Source organism: Saccostrea cucullata, unplaced genomic scaffold, assembly GCF_032062105.1.
Source record: "Saccostrea cucullata isolate Sc308-1 unplaced genomic scaffold, CSIRO_AGI_Scuc_v1 ctg130, whole genome shotgun sequence".
Lineage (NCBI taxonomy): Eukaryota > Metazoa > Mollusca > Bivalvia > Ostreida > Ostreidae > Saccostrea > Saccostrea cuccullata.
Window position 1 is genome coordinate 591 of NW_026939106.1, and position 12,998 is coordinate 13,588.

Consider the following 12,998-nt stretch of genomic DNA (forward strand, 5'->3'; position numbering starts at 1 on the left):
AGCTTTGAGATCTTTCGTAAATAATGTATGTTTGGCACAAATAAATAATTACAAACAAAACATATGTATAACCTGCATATACATGTATAAAAGGCAGAGGTAATGGACATCTACTAACATTTTATAAACACTAGTCTAACATTCAATTTAAAGCTCATTCAATAAATAGTTCAGTCATTTTCACAATTAGACCTTATAAATAATCTCATCAGTTGGCATAATACTATTTTTCAACTGTTTTCAATCAATTTACAGAAAGGAAATGGCTTTTCAAAAATGGAAAAAGAGGCCCATGGGCCACATCGCTCACCTGAACACATTGGCTAGGAATACAGCAAAAAATCAGTTCAGTATTAAAAAGTTTACTTGGGGAAGAGGGAGGGGTTGGATTTTATACTTCTTGAAGATGCCTCCAAACCAATATAGCATATAACTTTGTTGTTCTTGAAAAGAAATTTTAAAGATTTTCTTCCTATATATTATTTTACAAAAATTCTATCCCCTATTGTGGCTCCTCCCTACCCACAGGGACATGATTCGAACAAATTTGAATGTTCACTACATGAGGATGCTTACATGTCAATATGACTAAACATAACTTTTCTGTTCTTGAGAAGATTTGTTCCTCTATTTTTTATGTAAAACGTTGATCCTGTATTGTGGCCCCACCCTACTCCCAGAGGGTTATGATTTGAACAAACTCGAATCTACACTACGATAAGATGTTTCCATATCATTATCACCAATCATGGCTTTGCTGTTCTTGAGAAGAAGATTGTTAAAGATATATATATATATATTAGGGATGTCAACGAGTACCCGGTTAACCGGGTACTCGATCGAACGTCCGAGTATCGAATACTAAAATCTGTATTCGGTTACTCGGATGTATATTTTTAAATATTTCTAAGCTTATTTATTTCTGCATTAAAACTTCGGTTTTAAACCATAAAATGTCCATTGCACTTGTACATACAGTAATTAAGGTTTCATGCGCCACTAAATGGCCGTTATCGCCTGTGGCAGTGTTTATACATGCAGTAATTACCGTGACCAAGCACCTGCTACCTACCTGGCTTTTCTCACCTTCGACTGTCTTCTACCCTTATTTTTAATTATTTGTTTTCATTGAACATCGTTTAAGGTCTATTATATGTTTAAATGCATTAGATAATTTTGTCAATTCTCCAAAAGCCCGTAAATTCTCGGGGAAAGATACAGACGGTATTGCACGTGCGATTGTTGATATGGATGCGTTTGATTAAGTGCCAATTAATGCAAATGGTTGAATGCAAAGGCTTTAAAAATCTTATATCCATCCTTGCACCAAACTACAACATACATGTACCGTCTCGTAATTTTATGAAGTCTAGGATCGAAAAGTGTACGAAGATCATAAATCCGCTCTGCTGTAGGAGAACTTGTTCAAGTTGATACTGTACGTGTAGCTCTGACGACTTATCACTTGGTCGTAAAACGCATCAAAGAGTTGCTTTATAATTAGGGAACAGATTATTTTTTTAAACAAAACCACTGTCTACCATTCATGATTTTATTTCTCGTATTTATCTGATAAATAAATTGAACTTTAAAAAAATGTTAGTTTAAATTTCGTCGAGTACAAAGTGGTCAAAATTGTTACAAAGCATTTGCAGGTAAACTCCCATCGGTTTTATTTCTACAAGAGTTTACAATGTTTTACAGTTATCAAATAACTTGTTCATATTTATATAGGAGTAGGTACAACGGAAAAACGTCCGAGTAACCGAATATTAAAAATTGACCGATTTGACATTTATATATATATATATATATATATATATATATATATATATATATATATATATATATATATATATATATATATATATATAAATTTTGAGGTCATGATTTAAACAAAATTGAATATACACTACCTAAGGATGCTCCCATGTAAATATTAGCATTCGGGCTTTGCTGTTCTTGAGAAGAAGATTTTTAAAGATATTTCCCACATATTTTTATGTAAAACTTTGATCCCCCATTGTGGCCCCACCCTGTCCCTGGGTGTCATGATTTGACCAAACTTAAGAAGAAGATTTTAAAAGATGCCATTAGTTTTTCACTAATTCATGATTATCTCCTCCTTGGAAGAGGGTGTGGCCCTTCATTTGAATTCCTTTTACTTAAGGATACTTCGTGGCGAGTTTAGTTAAATTGACCCTGTGGTTCTTGAGAAGAAGTCGAAAATGTGAAAAGCTTACAGACGGACAAACAGACAGACGGACACCAGACAAAATGTGATCAGAAAAAACTAGAAAAAAATCGTATATCATATGAAAATTAATTAGCATCATAAACTACTAAAAATATCATGAAAAGCTAATATGTTGTAATATTTTTTTGAAAGGAGAGGACAACGGAACTTTGAACATCTCTAAATGGATGTGGTATTTACAATTTAATGCTTTTGATAGTGAAGGCCCGTTCCTCCGTTCATGGAACAGGTCCTCCCTAGAAGGCCGAAAGTTTCCGAAAATGTTTGAAGTAATTTTGCTCTGGTGAATCAAGCCAGTGTTGTGTATCACTGGCTTAATTCATTCCCCAGACCGGAAAAGCCAAAGAAACATTTTAGAATAGACTTGTTTGGTCAGCAATGGGAACCTTAGATCTGTCTCCAAGCCTCTTACATTCTGGAAAATTTCCAAATTAAGGTCCGAAAGAAGAAAACTTAAAACAATTAACTGCCAAATAAAGAACTGCGAGAAAAAAGAGTTCGGGTGTCCCCTCCTTGGTCCCAAATGTGAAAGTTGTCTTTATCATGAAAACAAAACAAAAGAAACACCCCCCCAAAAAAAAAACAAACACAGGAAACCGAACAAAAATAAAACAATCACGTTATATAGGGGCCTCATTTCCTTGGTCTTAAAAATGTAAAATTTTCATCATATAAACAAAACAATCGATGTTATTCAGGCGGCTCATTTCCTTGGTTACAACAATCTAAAAATTATCTCTATCATAAATACAAAACAATCATCATGTTATTTAGGTGGCTCTTTTCCTTGGCCACAAAACTGTGAAAATTATCTTCATCAGATACACAAAACAATCGATATTATTTAGGTGGCTCACTTCCTTGCTTACAAAAATCTAACAATCATCTTTATCATAAATACAAAACAATAAAGGTTGTGTAGGTGGTCATTCAAGTGAAAATCACCCTTATCACAAAACGCTTATGGAACCACATCGCTCACCTGAGCACCGTGGATAGGAAAACTAGCAAAAATCATGCAGTTCAACTATGAAAAGCTTCACTGCATAAGTGGACCCAACCTATCCCTAAAAGGGGGATGGGCTATGATTCAAACAAAATTGAATCTACACTTAATATAGATGCTCATTTCTTAGACTAACTGTGACATTTTCCCTATAAGTTTTTACTTTATGGTTCCACCCTACCCCCGGGTCGTGATTTGAACAAATCTGAATATACACAATCTATAAATATACCTAAGCATGGCATTGCTCTTGAGTAGATTATATTTTTCAAGACTTTTCCTGTATATTCCTATGTAAAACTATAATTCGCCATTGTGGCCCATTCCTGCTCTGGGGGTCATGATTTGAACAAACCTGAATCTTCACTACCTGAGGGTGACATTAGTTTCATCTTTACCGGCACATTGGTTCTTGAGATTTTTAATTTCTAATATCTGTTACTAATTTGTAATTATTTCCCCTTAAAAGAGGGCGTGGCCCTTCGTTTGCATAAATTTGATTTTATTTTACCTACGGATACTCTGTGCCAAGTTTGGTTGAAATTTGGCCACTAGTTCTGGAGAAGAAGATGAAATTGTAAAAAGTTTACGAGGACAGACAAAGGACGCATTTCGATCAGAGGGCGTTTTTGAGCTCACTTGAGCTCAGATTAGCTAATAAAAACAGATTATCGACGTTATATAGATGGTTCTCCTTCTTGGTCACAAAAATTTGAAAAATATCTTTATCATTAAAAAAAAACAATCGACGTTAAATAGGTGGCTCATTTTCCTAATTAAAAAATCTGAAAATTATCTTCATCATAAAAATTATCGACGTTATGCAGATGGTCTAATTTAGTCTTCTCCGTTTTTCCTGTAAAAAAACAAACAAAACAATGTGTTAAAATGTTGTGTTATTAACAATAGGAAAGAGAGAGAGAGAGAGACATCTATAATTTTTTTCTTATTACTAATTTATACCAGCTTATTTACCAACAACATCGTGTGACATTATGTGAGAAAAGATGAAATACATGACTTTTGTATTATTATTAATAATATTTTTTTTTCTTTACTCACCTAAGGCAACAGCAAAGGCAGGCAAAAAATCGTCTCATTCTCTGAAATGTAAAAAAAAAAATCTTTTCTCAGTTTTCTAAATTCTTCTAAGGACATACCCATTCACAATTTTATCCTTCTAATTACAACAGTATTTCGATAGTATTTTTAACATTTTTTGTGGCAACAAAATTATTTCATATCATGAGAGCCGTCATACTCAAACTTAATTACCCCTTTTGGTTTAGAATCCTTCTTTCCATCTTCCTCATCTCCATCGTCTGTTTTGTCTTTTTTCTTTAGCTTCTTCTTTTCCTTTTTTCCATTTCCCTTCTTCTCCTTCTAAAATCCATGTAGTATTTAGTTAAATTCACCATGACTGAATTTATTTTTTTAAAAAAATCTCCTGCCTTCATACATATTGTTAGAGTACTTAAACTTACCTCTACTATTTCGGAAACTTTCTGTCCTTCTTCCTTTTCCTCCGCATTTTTGTCTTTTCCCTGCTCTGTTTCTTTTCCGTTCTTCTTTTCTTTAATTTCTCTTTCCTCCTCTTTTTTCTCTTCCTTCTTTATTACTGGGTTTTCCCCCTCCACATCCTCCACTTTATTCTAACATTTAAAAATTCAAGTTATATTTAAGTTTTTTTCTTCATAAAGTCATAATACTGAGTTTAAAACCAGCAATGAGCTTTATTGTAGATTTTTCTAATAGAACAACCTGGGGGCACAGTCAAAGCAATAGTTTATCAAGTTCACGTGTCTATTATGGTGTCAGCATAAACTCGTGGATAAGATTAGAGTACATGCTGGTGATTTTTAATAATTTAAAAAGTTATGTAAAAAGAAATTTAAGGTTGCGTATCATTACCGCTACATTTTCGAAATTTTCATGACCGCTACATAGTCATTACCGCTACAAAAAACGTTACATTACCGCTAAATATAAAAGTTTACAATATTGCATCATTGACCGATTATAGGTATAATTATTTATTTTTAAAAATAGTTTTTAATCCCCTCGCAACGCACTTTACATCGTAGGAACTATAGTAATGCGCTTATGAGGGTACATGGGGTATGTAAGCTGAATAGGGTTTGTGTGTGAGGGTGTGTGTGTATGTGTTAAATTGGACTGTGCAAAACGGAAATGACGTAATTTGCATCGGAATTGATTTATAATCTCTTTGCAAGAGGACGCTCCGCTTTGCGATGCCCTTGTTATATCTTTAAGTTAGAAACATTTTCTTTTTTCTGCAACTTCGTTCAAACTATTTATGATAAAACTGCAACATTAATTTTGAAAATAATTAAAAATTAGTAAATAATTGAAATATCTTCAACCCTGGCTGCAAACAGTATTAAAAAAAATCTGCACAGGGAATATATTTGCTCATACATTTCTGTGCAACATCTTACATTTTTAAAAGGGGGTTAGAGGTTTAAATATCACTTTAGCACCACGCTGTTAGTCTATTTTTTGTAAAAGGGAGAGCTGGAAGACTCATTACATTACTTTTCCTTTCTAGAGCTTCATTTTGAAGGGATAAGGAAAATTAGTTATCTGAGTATCAAAATAAAAATGAAATAGTGTCCCATAAAATACCTGCTGAGGTCGTAGTTTACTTAACCGAGACATCATCGCTGTAAGCCATCGGCGCTGAAACAAAAAATATAGTAGATGCAATGCAATATTATTTTATTATATTATAACTGAAAAATTTCTTGGTGTAAAAAAAATTATTAAATTTTGAAATTCGCCCCTTTTGGTAGAATCTTGAGGATCTGAATTAGATTTTTTTAAAATTTCACCCCTTTTGTTAAAATCCCAAGGATTTAAATTTTATCGTTTTTTTATTTTTTTAAAGATCCTTTTTAATAAGCGTACTCTGGTGTTGGTGTCTCTGGGTTCGTCGTCTGCGTAGGGGTCAAAGATTCCCCATCTGTGGTCATCCTGAGATACCTTCCATACTTTGTTTTCCTGCAAAGAAAAGCTTTCAATTAAAAAAAATAATTAAATTCTACAATTAAGATAAATGTTATACTATTATAAGTTCTTCAGCAATTTTTATAGGAAAGAGTTTACAGACGTATGTTCACATACCCGAATCGATCCTACTTCCTGTGTGTGCATGAATGGTGCACGCAATTCAGCCACTCTCCTGCGACTGAATGGCTATAAATAATTATAGAAGGAGATATGAATTGTGTCAAAACCATTTACCATATTAAGAGTATGCCATTATACCATTGGTAAGACTCAAGATACCATTGAATTTTAGATAGAAAAAGAAATTGTTCTACAATTAATTGAAAAATTTTATTGCATGATAATAGATAGACATATATATTTTCTAAGATTACTAGCATATATTTTTTAATATGAATTCTTGTTAATAAGCAAAATTCTCCAAAAAAAGTAATGGGAAAACTTGTACATACGTTTCCTCTCACAAGAGTTGTGAATATTTGTCAAACCCGTTGGTCAATGCAGAACTTGATAAATGGGAAATACTTTGGCCAACTTTTTCGGCCATTAACTACTTTTGACTGAGTCTCGTTTTCACATTCATTTTTTCTTCCAGTTGTACAGTTTTTTTTCGAGACAAGTTCTTACAAGAGGCCCATGGGCCACAACACTCGCATGAGTAACATTGGTGCTGTTCTTCACCAGATTAACCCCCCCCCCCACACACACACACACTTTCTTATACTTATTGTGGTCTCATTTCAAGGATCATGATTTGACCAATTTATAATCAAAACAGCATCAGAAAGCTCCCATATATTATGCTTTTTTGACCCAGTGGTTTATGCGAAGTTTTTTAAGATTTCAGTGAAAAAGTTTGATTCCTTTTTGCGATCGATCCCACCCTACCCAATGGTCATGATTGGAATAATTTAAATTTTACACTACTTCAGAAAGCTTCAACGATCATTTTCAGATTTTCTGGTCTAGTGGTTCTTAAGTAGAAGATTTTTAAAATATTCATTATATTTCATTGGAAAAAATGGATTCCTTATTGTGACCCCCCCCCTACGGCCTGGGGTCATGATACGATTTATTTATAATCTACATTGTCTCAGGATGCTTCCACATAAGTTTCAGCTTTATGACCCAGCGGTTCTCGAGAAGAATATTTTTTGAATTTTTCACTATACATTTCAATCTAAAAATTTGATTCCCTATTGTGATTACATCCAACCCCCAGATGTCATATATATGCTTTTGACAATTTAGAATCTACACTATCTCATAATTCTTTCACAAATGTTTCAGCTTTCCTGACCCAGATGAGAAGATTTTTTAATTACCCCAATCTGGTAATTTCCCTTTGTAAGAGGCCCTGATCCTTCGTTCTATTAATTTAGGCTCTCCTTCACCAAAAGATTCTTTGTACCAACTTAAATTAAAATTGGCTCAGTGGTTCTCGAGAAGTTTGAAAATCTGAAAAGTTTACAGACGGACGGACAGCTAGACAGACAGATGGACAACGAGTGATCAGTAAAGCTCACGTGAAAGAATATTATCATAATTTTTCTAGTTAAATGGTTCAATTGATTTTCATTCCATATTCTTTATAATCGTATAGATCTGAAAAAATAACTTTCAGCACGTCAACAGGAATTATCTACATCATAAAAGTACTGTACATGTGCATGAAAATTGAGTTGTTTTCAAAATGAAAGCGAATAAAGAAAAGTACATGCAATTTTAATTTAGATAGATATAACAAAATAAAATAGAAATTGCAAGGAAATATGTTTCTAAAATCGTGTGAGTGCTGATTACAAGTTTTTATGATGCACTCACTAAAGATTCATCGATATACTACAGTGACGTAGCATCGTTTTTGAAAGGGGGCATCTAGAGGGAAAAAATTCAACTTATCCGACGGGATGGACATTATCAAACTCGTTCTCAAACAGATTACTTTACCCTCGGTTGATTATACTGCACCAAAAAAGGGCTAGGGTGTTAAAACTTTCAATGAACATTTTCTGAAGAAAAAGTTATGTCTGATAAGAGGGAACCCCCTCCCCCAAATCCCTCGTGCTTGTACAATCGAAATGAATTTTTTTTACTTACAAGTTCTTCATCCAGATTTTCTCTAAGATCTCTGATGAACTGTCTGCCAGTGCTGAAAGTCGACAGGTTCTCATCGCTGCCCTGTGTCTGATTTTCAGGGTTATCGTCAGTGTTCTTTTCCGCCTAAATATAGGGTAGAAAAACATGTTTAAGCCACTCAAAGACAATTAGAAGATTTCCCCAAATTCTATTTTATTCGTAAAAAAAATTAACCCAGGTATAATCACAGGTACTTGTGGACAGGACCCCCCCCCCCCCCCCAAATATTGAACCCCGGGGCTTATTGGATTTTTTTTTCAAAAAAGATATTTATTACACTTATTCATCATGTGTACAATATGAGTCAAAATCCCAAAACAATCGCTCTACAAAAAATACCCACTATACATTATAAGGGAGAAAGGTATGCCACTCCGGTTTGTTTACGTTGTACCCCCACTGGTCTTAGGGTTTAAAAACATGTATTTATTTTATTTCAACCTAAAATGTCGATTCACATCGTCTCTGCATATATTTCTGTCTTAGTGCATGCTATCGGATTAACTCTGTATCTCGTAAGAATCCCACAATATCTGATTATCTCCTTAAACAGTTTTCCAGTCAGATAATCGCAACGGAAGTGCATAGAGAATGTTTTACTTTTTAGGATAACGTCCGAGAGAGTTTTGTCTGACGTAATAATCTCTCTCGGGTTTTATCATATATTCTCTATGCACTTCCGTTGCTTTTACTTAGGGAAATTTGAAACCGGAGTGGCACACCTTTCTCCCTTATAATGTATAGTGGGGTATTTTTTTGTGGAGCGATTGTTTACTTTTGGGGTTTTGACGATTTTTTTATATTGTACACATGATGAATGAGTGTAATAAATATAATTTTTAAAAAAAATGTCCAATAAGCCCCGGGGTTGAATATCGGGGGGGGGGGGGGTCCTGTCCACAAGTACCTGTGGGTATAATATGTTGTTATTTATTTATTCAAGTTGAATTGGTATATTCCCCCAATAACTATCCTTATTATCAGCTGATTTTTTACCTAAATAAACTGGATCCACAAGAGCACAAGCAGTCACACCTTATTTGATAGTGTCTTATTTGTTAATAATTTAATTCTGTTTGTATTCTTGTCTCTCATTGGTTGATTTCCAAAAAGGAACGCATAACATTTTGTATAATCTGGTTTGGTATGGGGACACACCCCCTTGACAACCAGCTGAATCATCTGTATCCATCAATCCCCTCATTTCCAGTCCTTCGGATTCATGAAAAATTCCAGATTTAATGAATGTACCTTTAACTTCAAACAGTTGCTCGATCTTACCTCATGTAAACAAGCATCATGGCTGCTAGATCTATGTATCAGTTTTTACCTCCCCTTGCTTCCCATCACTTCCGTTACTACGGTTGTATTATTGCGCGGTAAATTTGAACTAATAAAAACAACACAATTTTACATCCCCAGTTGTTTAATTATTTTAAAATTAAATTATAAGGAATGACTCTAATTCTTGGCCAGATTATCGAGTATAGTATGGTTTGGGTCAGTTTACGCTTTTTTATAATCCGCGAAGCGGATTATAAAAAAGCGTAAACTGACCCAAACCATACTATACTCGATAATCTGGCCAAGAATTAGAGTCATTCCTTAAGTGTTAGTTACTGGAAGTCAAACGAATTAAAAAGGGAGTCATCAAGGCTAAACACAAACATACATATACCGTATAAGCACCGACCAACTAACGGATTGCTACCGTATAAAACAATGGTTAACATATGATGAGAGACAGTTTTAGAACGCAAGGTTAACTGTCGCTTGGTCCGTCTTCAATTCTGTCTTGTTGTTACAGATGTCCAGTGCGAACATCAATGTATGCAGAACGGGCAAGTACAGGAGACTCACAAAACGCATGCTTACTGTACTTAAAACGGATATACCGTACTTTAAACAGATATACAGCAGTTGTAGCAGAAACCTTAGTCCGATGATGTCCGTTCCAAGTTTTGATTGATTTGATTGATTTGATTGATTGATTTGAACATATTTTATTGTAATATAATTACAAAGGGATTGAGCACAAGTACTGAATACTTATAACGCCCTCTCCCTAAAAGTTTTGATTGATTGATTGATTGATTGTATACTGTTTAACGTCACTCTCCAGAATATTTCACTGATATGGAGACGTCGCCATTGCAGGTGAAGGGCTGCAATTTTAGGCCTATGCTCGGCACTTACGACCTTTGAGCAGGGAGGGATCTTTATCGTGCCACACCTGCTGTGACACGGAGCCTCGGTCTGTACGGTCTCATCCGAAGGACCGCCCAATTTAGTCGCCTTTTACGACAAGCAAGGGGGTACTGAGGACCTATTCTAACCCGGATCCCCACGGGGCTCCAAGTTTTGAACAAACATGTATCAAAACTTACCGCTGGATAAAATGATCGTCACCGAACACGGGATGCACTCACAGAATAAAAAACGTACAAGAAACAGAAGCAAGGGGGGGGGGGGGTAGGATAAAATAACATCTGTTAGAAATATCCGTTAAAGTGTGACTGAGCCCTAACATATATACAACGTACATAGAAGAGATCATATATAAAACTCTTTCCAAGTCGGCTCAAAAAATAAAATAATATATCCTTGAAGACACCATTCCATAAAATATTTTGGTGATTGTAACGTCATAATAGATAAGTCAAAATAAGATAACTTTACATCATTAAAACTCACTATTGAAAGTAATGTTGATGCGTTGTCCTACGAAATAAACCATTCATATATACCTAAATAGAATCTAGTTAAATTCGTAAACACTTCCAGAAAGCTTGAATACTTACCATTTTGATTTTACCGCACTGTAAAATCTTTACATCTGAGGCCTATCAGATCTTTGTCTATTGTGACGTCATAATGAATGACGTAACCATACCTACTCGAATAATATAACAGACTATTTAGTTAATTTCGGACAAAACAAAGGGATATTTTTTTGTTTTTTGTTTTTCAATGCGACTTTTTTTATTATTCCAAATAGATTCATATAAGATCTCATTTTAAACGGTCATTTTTATATGTATATAAAAATATCTTTAAAAAGTTGTTAAAATAAATAAACCTTTCGTTTCCTTTCATTGTAAAATCTTTAAATTAAGACTTCGTATTCTAAATATATTTCAGAAACTTTCTAAAACATTTTCCGGGTAATAATGCAAAATTGATTACTTAATTGAGTAAATTTATAAATTAAATAAATAAATAAAATGAATAAAATAAATAAATGAATAAATAAATAAATAAATAAATAAAATTTAAATGAATTCGCGTCAACTCAAATTATAATTACTTATTTAGATTTGAATTTAAATTTAACATACCTTATAAATTTAAGGTCATTGAAACTTTGGTCTCTAGCTGCTCAACTCGTAACTTGACCGTCTCGTGAACACGACATCTAACCCGTAAACAACAAAAAGAATAGAAAGAAAAAGAACAAGATCAGAAAGAAAAGAATAAAATATTTCTTTTTGTAGTTTGTTATTCGTAGCCAGCTGAAGCCTTGTCATATTTCTGATTTTTGATGGGGAAGGAATATTTTCTATAGGGCCGGAACGCTTTTGACGATTAAAAAAATCAAATTGTACGTGTATTAGGGTGGGGATGTGGCTGATAATACGCGTCTTGATAATTTCGAGCAATGCCATATGCACGCAAATACTAGATTTTTTTTTTCAATGTTTGGTCTGATAAATCTGAATTCTTTAATCTCTTGATTATTGATAAATATTTAGTTCACGATCACTTTGCCTTGAGATAAAATGAGATTCCATTCATACATATTTTATTGAAAGGAGATGGAAAACTGTATGGAAACCTTTTTAGAAATACATGTATATGACATTATCTCTTGTTGGTTTGAATATTCTAAATAAGCATTGGCGTCGGAAGCAAATTGAAAGTGGGGGGGGGGGGGCTTAGTGAAAAAAAATTATACACGTACCTGCAAAAAAACCTGACAAGCAAAAAAAAAAGGGGGGGGGGGAAATGTCTATTTCCCAAACACGAATATCCTATTTCGTTTGGGAGCGGGGGGGGGGGGGGTGTTAGGTTCGAACTTCAGTACCAAAATTTTTTTTCCAAACACCACCACTTTCCCCTTCTTTAACCTATATTGCGATGTGTCTGTAGAAAGTGGGAGGGGGGGGGAGGGCTAAACCTACATCTACATGTACGAAGCAATGTTCAATGTCTATACTAAGTATATTTGGAAAAAAAAAGTGGGGGGGAGGGGGCTAAGCCCCCCACCCCCGGTTCCGACGCCTATGAAATTAGTTATTTAATGGATGGAAATATATTTTAAATTTTGAAACCAGTGAGTAAAAATAAAGTTAAGCACGTAAACGAGAAGCTGATATCAATTAGAACCAATTCTGGTTAATAAAAAAGTAAAAAGGTTTACTGAGAAAACAAAGAAATAAACAAAAAACTTCAGAATTCTCATTCCAGGCAATTATAAGAGATGTCAAATACAATAAATCGAAAAATTGTGTATGGCTAAGCCACTTCAACCAGTTTAACTTATCATGTTTATTGAATTAAAATTAA

General features: G+C 34.1%; 1 protein-coding gene and 1 long non-coding RNA gene across 2 annotated transcripts; both read right to left on the minus strand.

Moving 5' to 3' along the window:
* Nucleotides 1–2,893: 2,893 nt before the first annotated feature.
* LOC134252252 (uncharacterized) lies at nt 2,894–4,642 on the minus strand. Its single transcript, XR_009988942.1, has 3 exons — nt 4,539–4,642; nt 4,326–4,366; nt 2,894–4,119 (listed from the first exon to the last, which is right to left on the minus strand). It is a non-coding gene; the product is annotated as an uncharacterized LOC134252252 (long non-coding RNA).
* Nucleotides 4,643–4,674: 32 nt separating this feature from the next.
* On the minus strand, nt 4,675–11,319 carry LOC134252245 (uncharacterized protein DDB_G0279979-like). The gene is made up of 7 exons (XM_062734672.1): nt 11,234–11,319; nt 8,394–8,516; nt 6,408–6,479; nt 6,192–6,284; nt 5,910–5,963; nt 4,748–4,915; nt 4,675–4,683 (listed from the first exon to the last, which is right to left on the minus strand). Exons 1-7 carry the CDS (start codon nt 11,234–11,236, stop codon nt 4,675–4,677), a joined length of 522 nt encoding a protein of 173 aa, XP_062590656.1. The 5' UTR covers nt 11,237–11,319.
* Nucleotides 11,320–12,998: the final 1,679 nt, after the last annotated feature.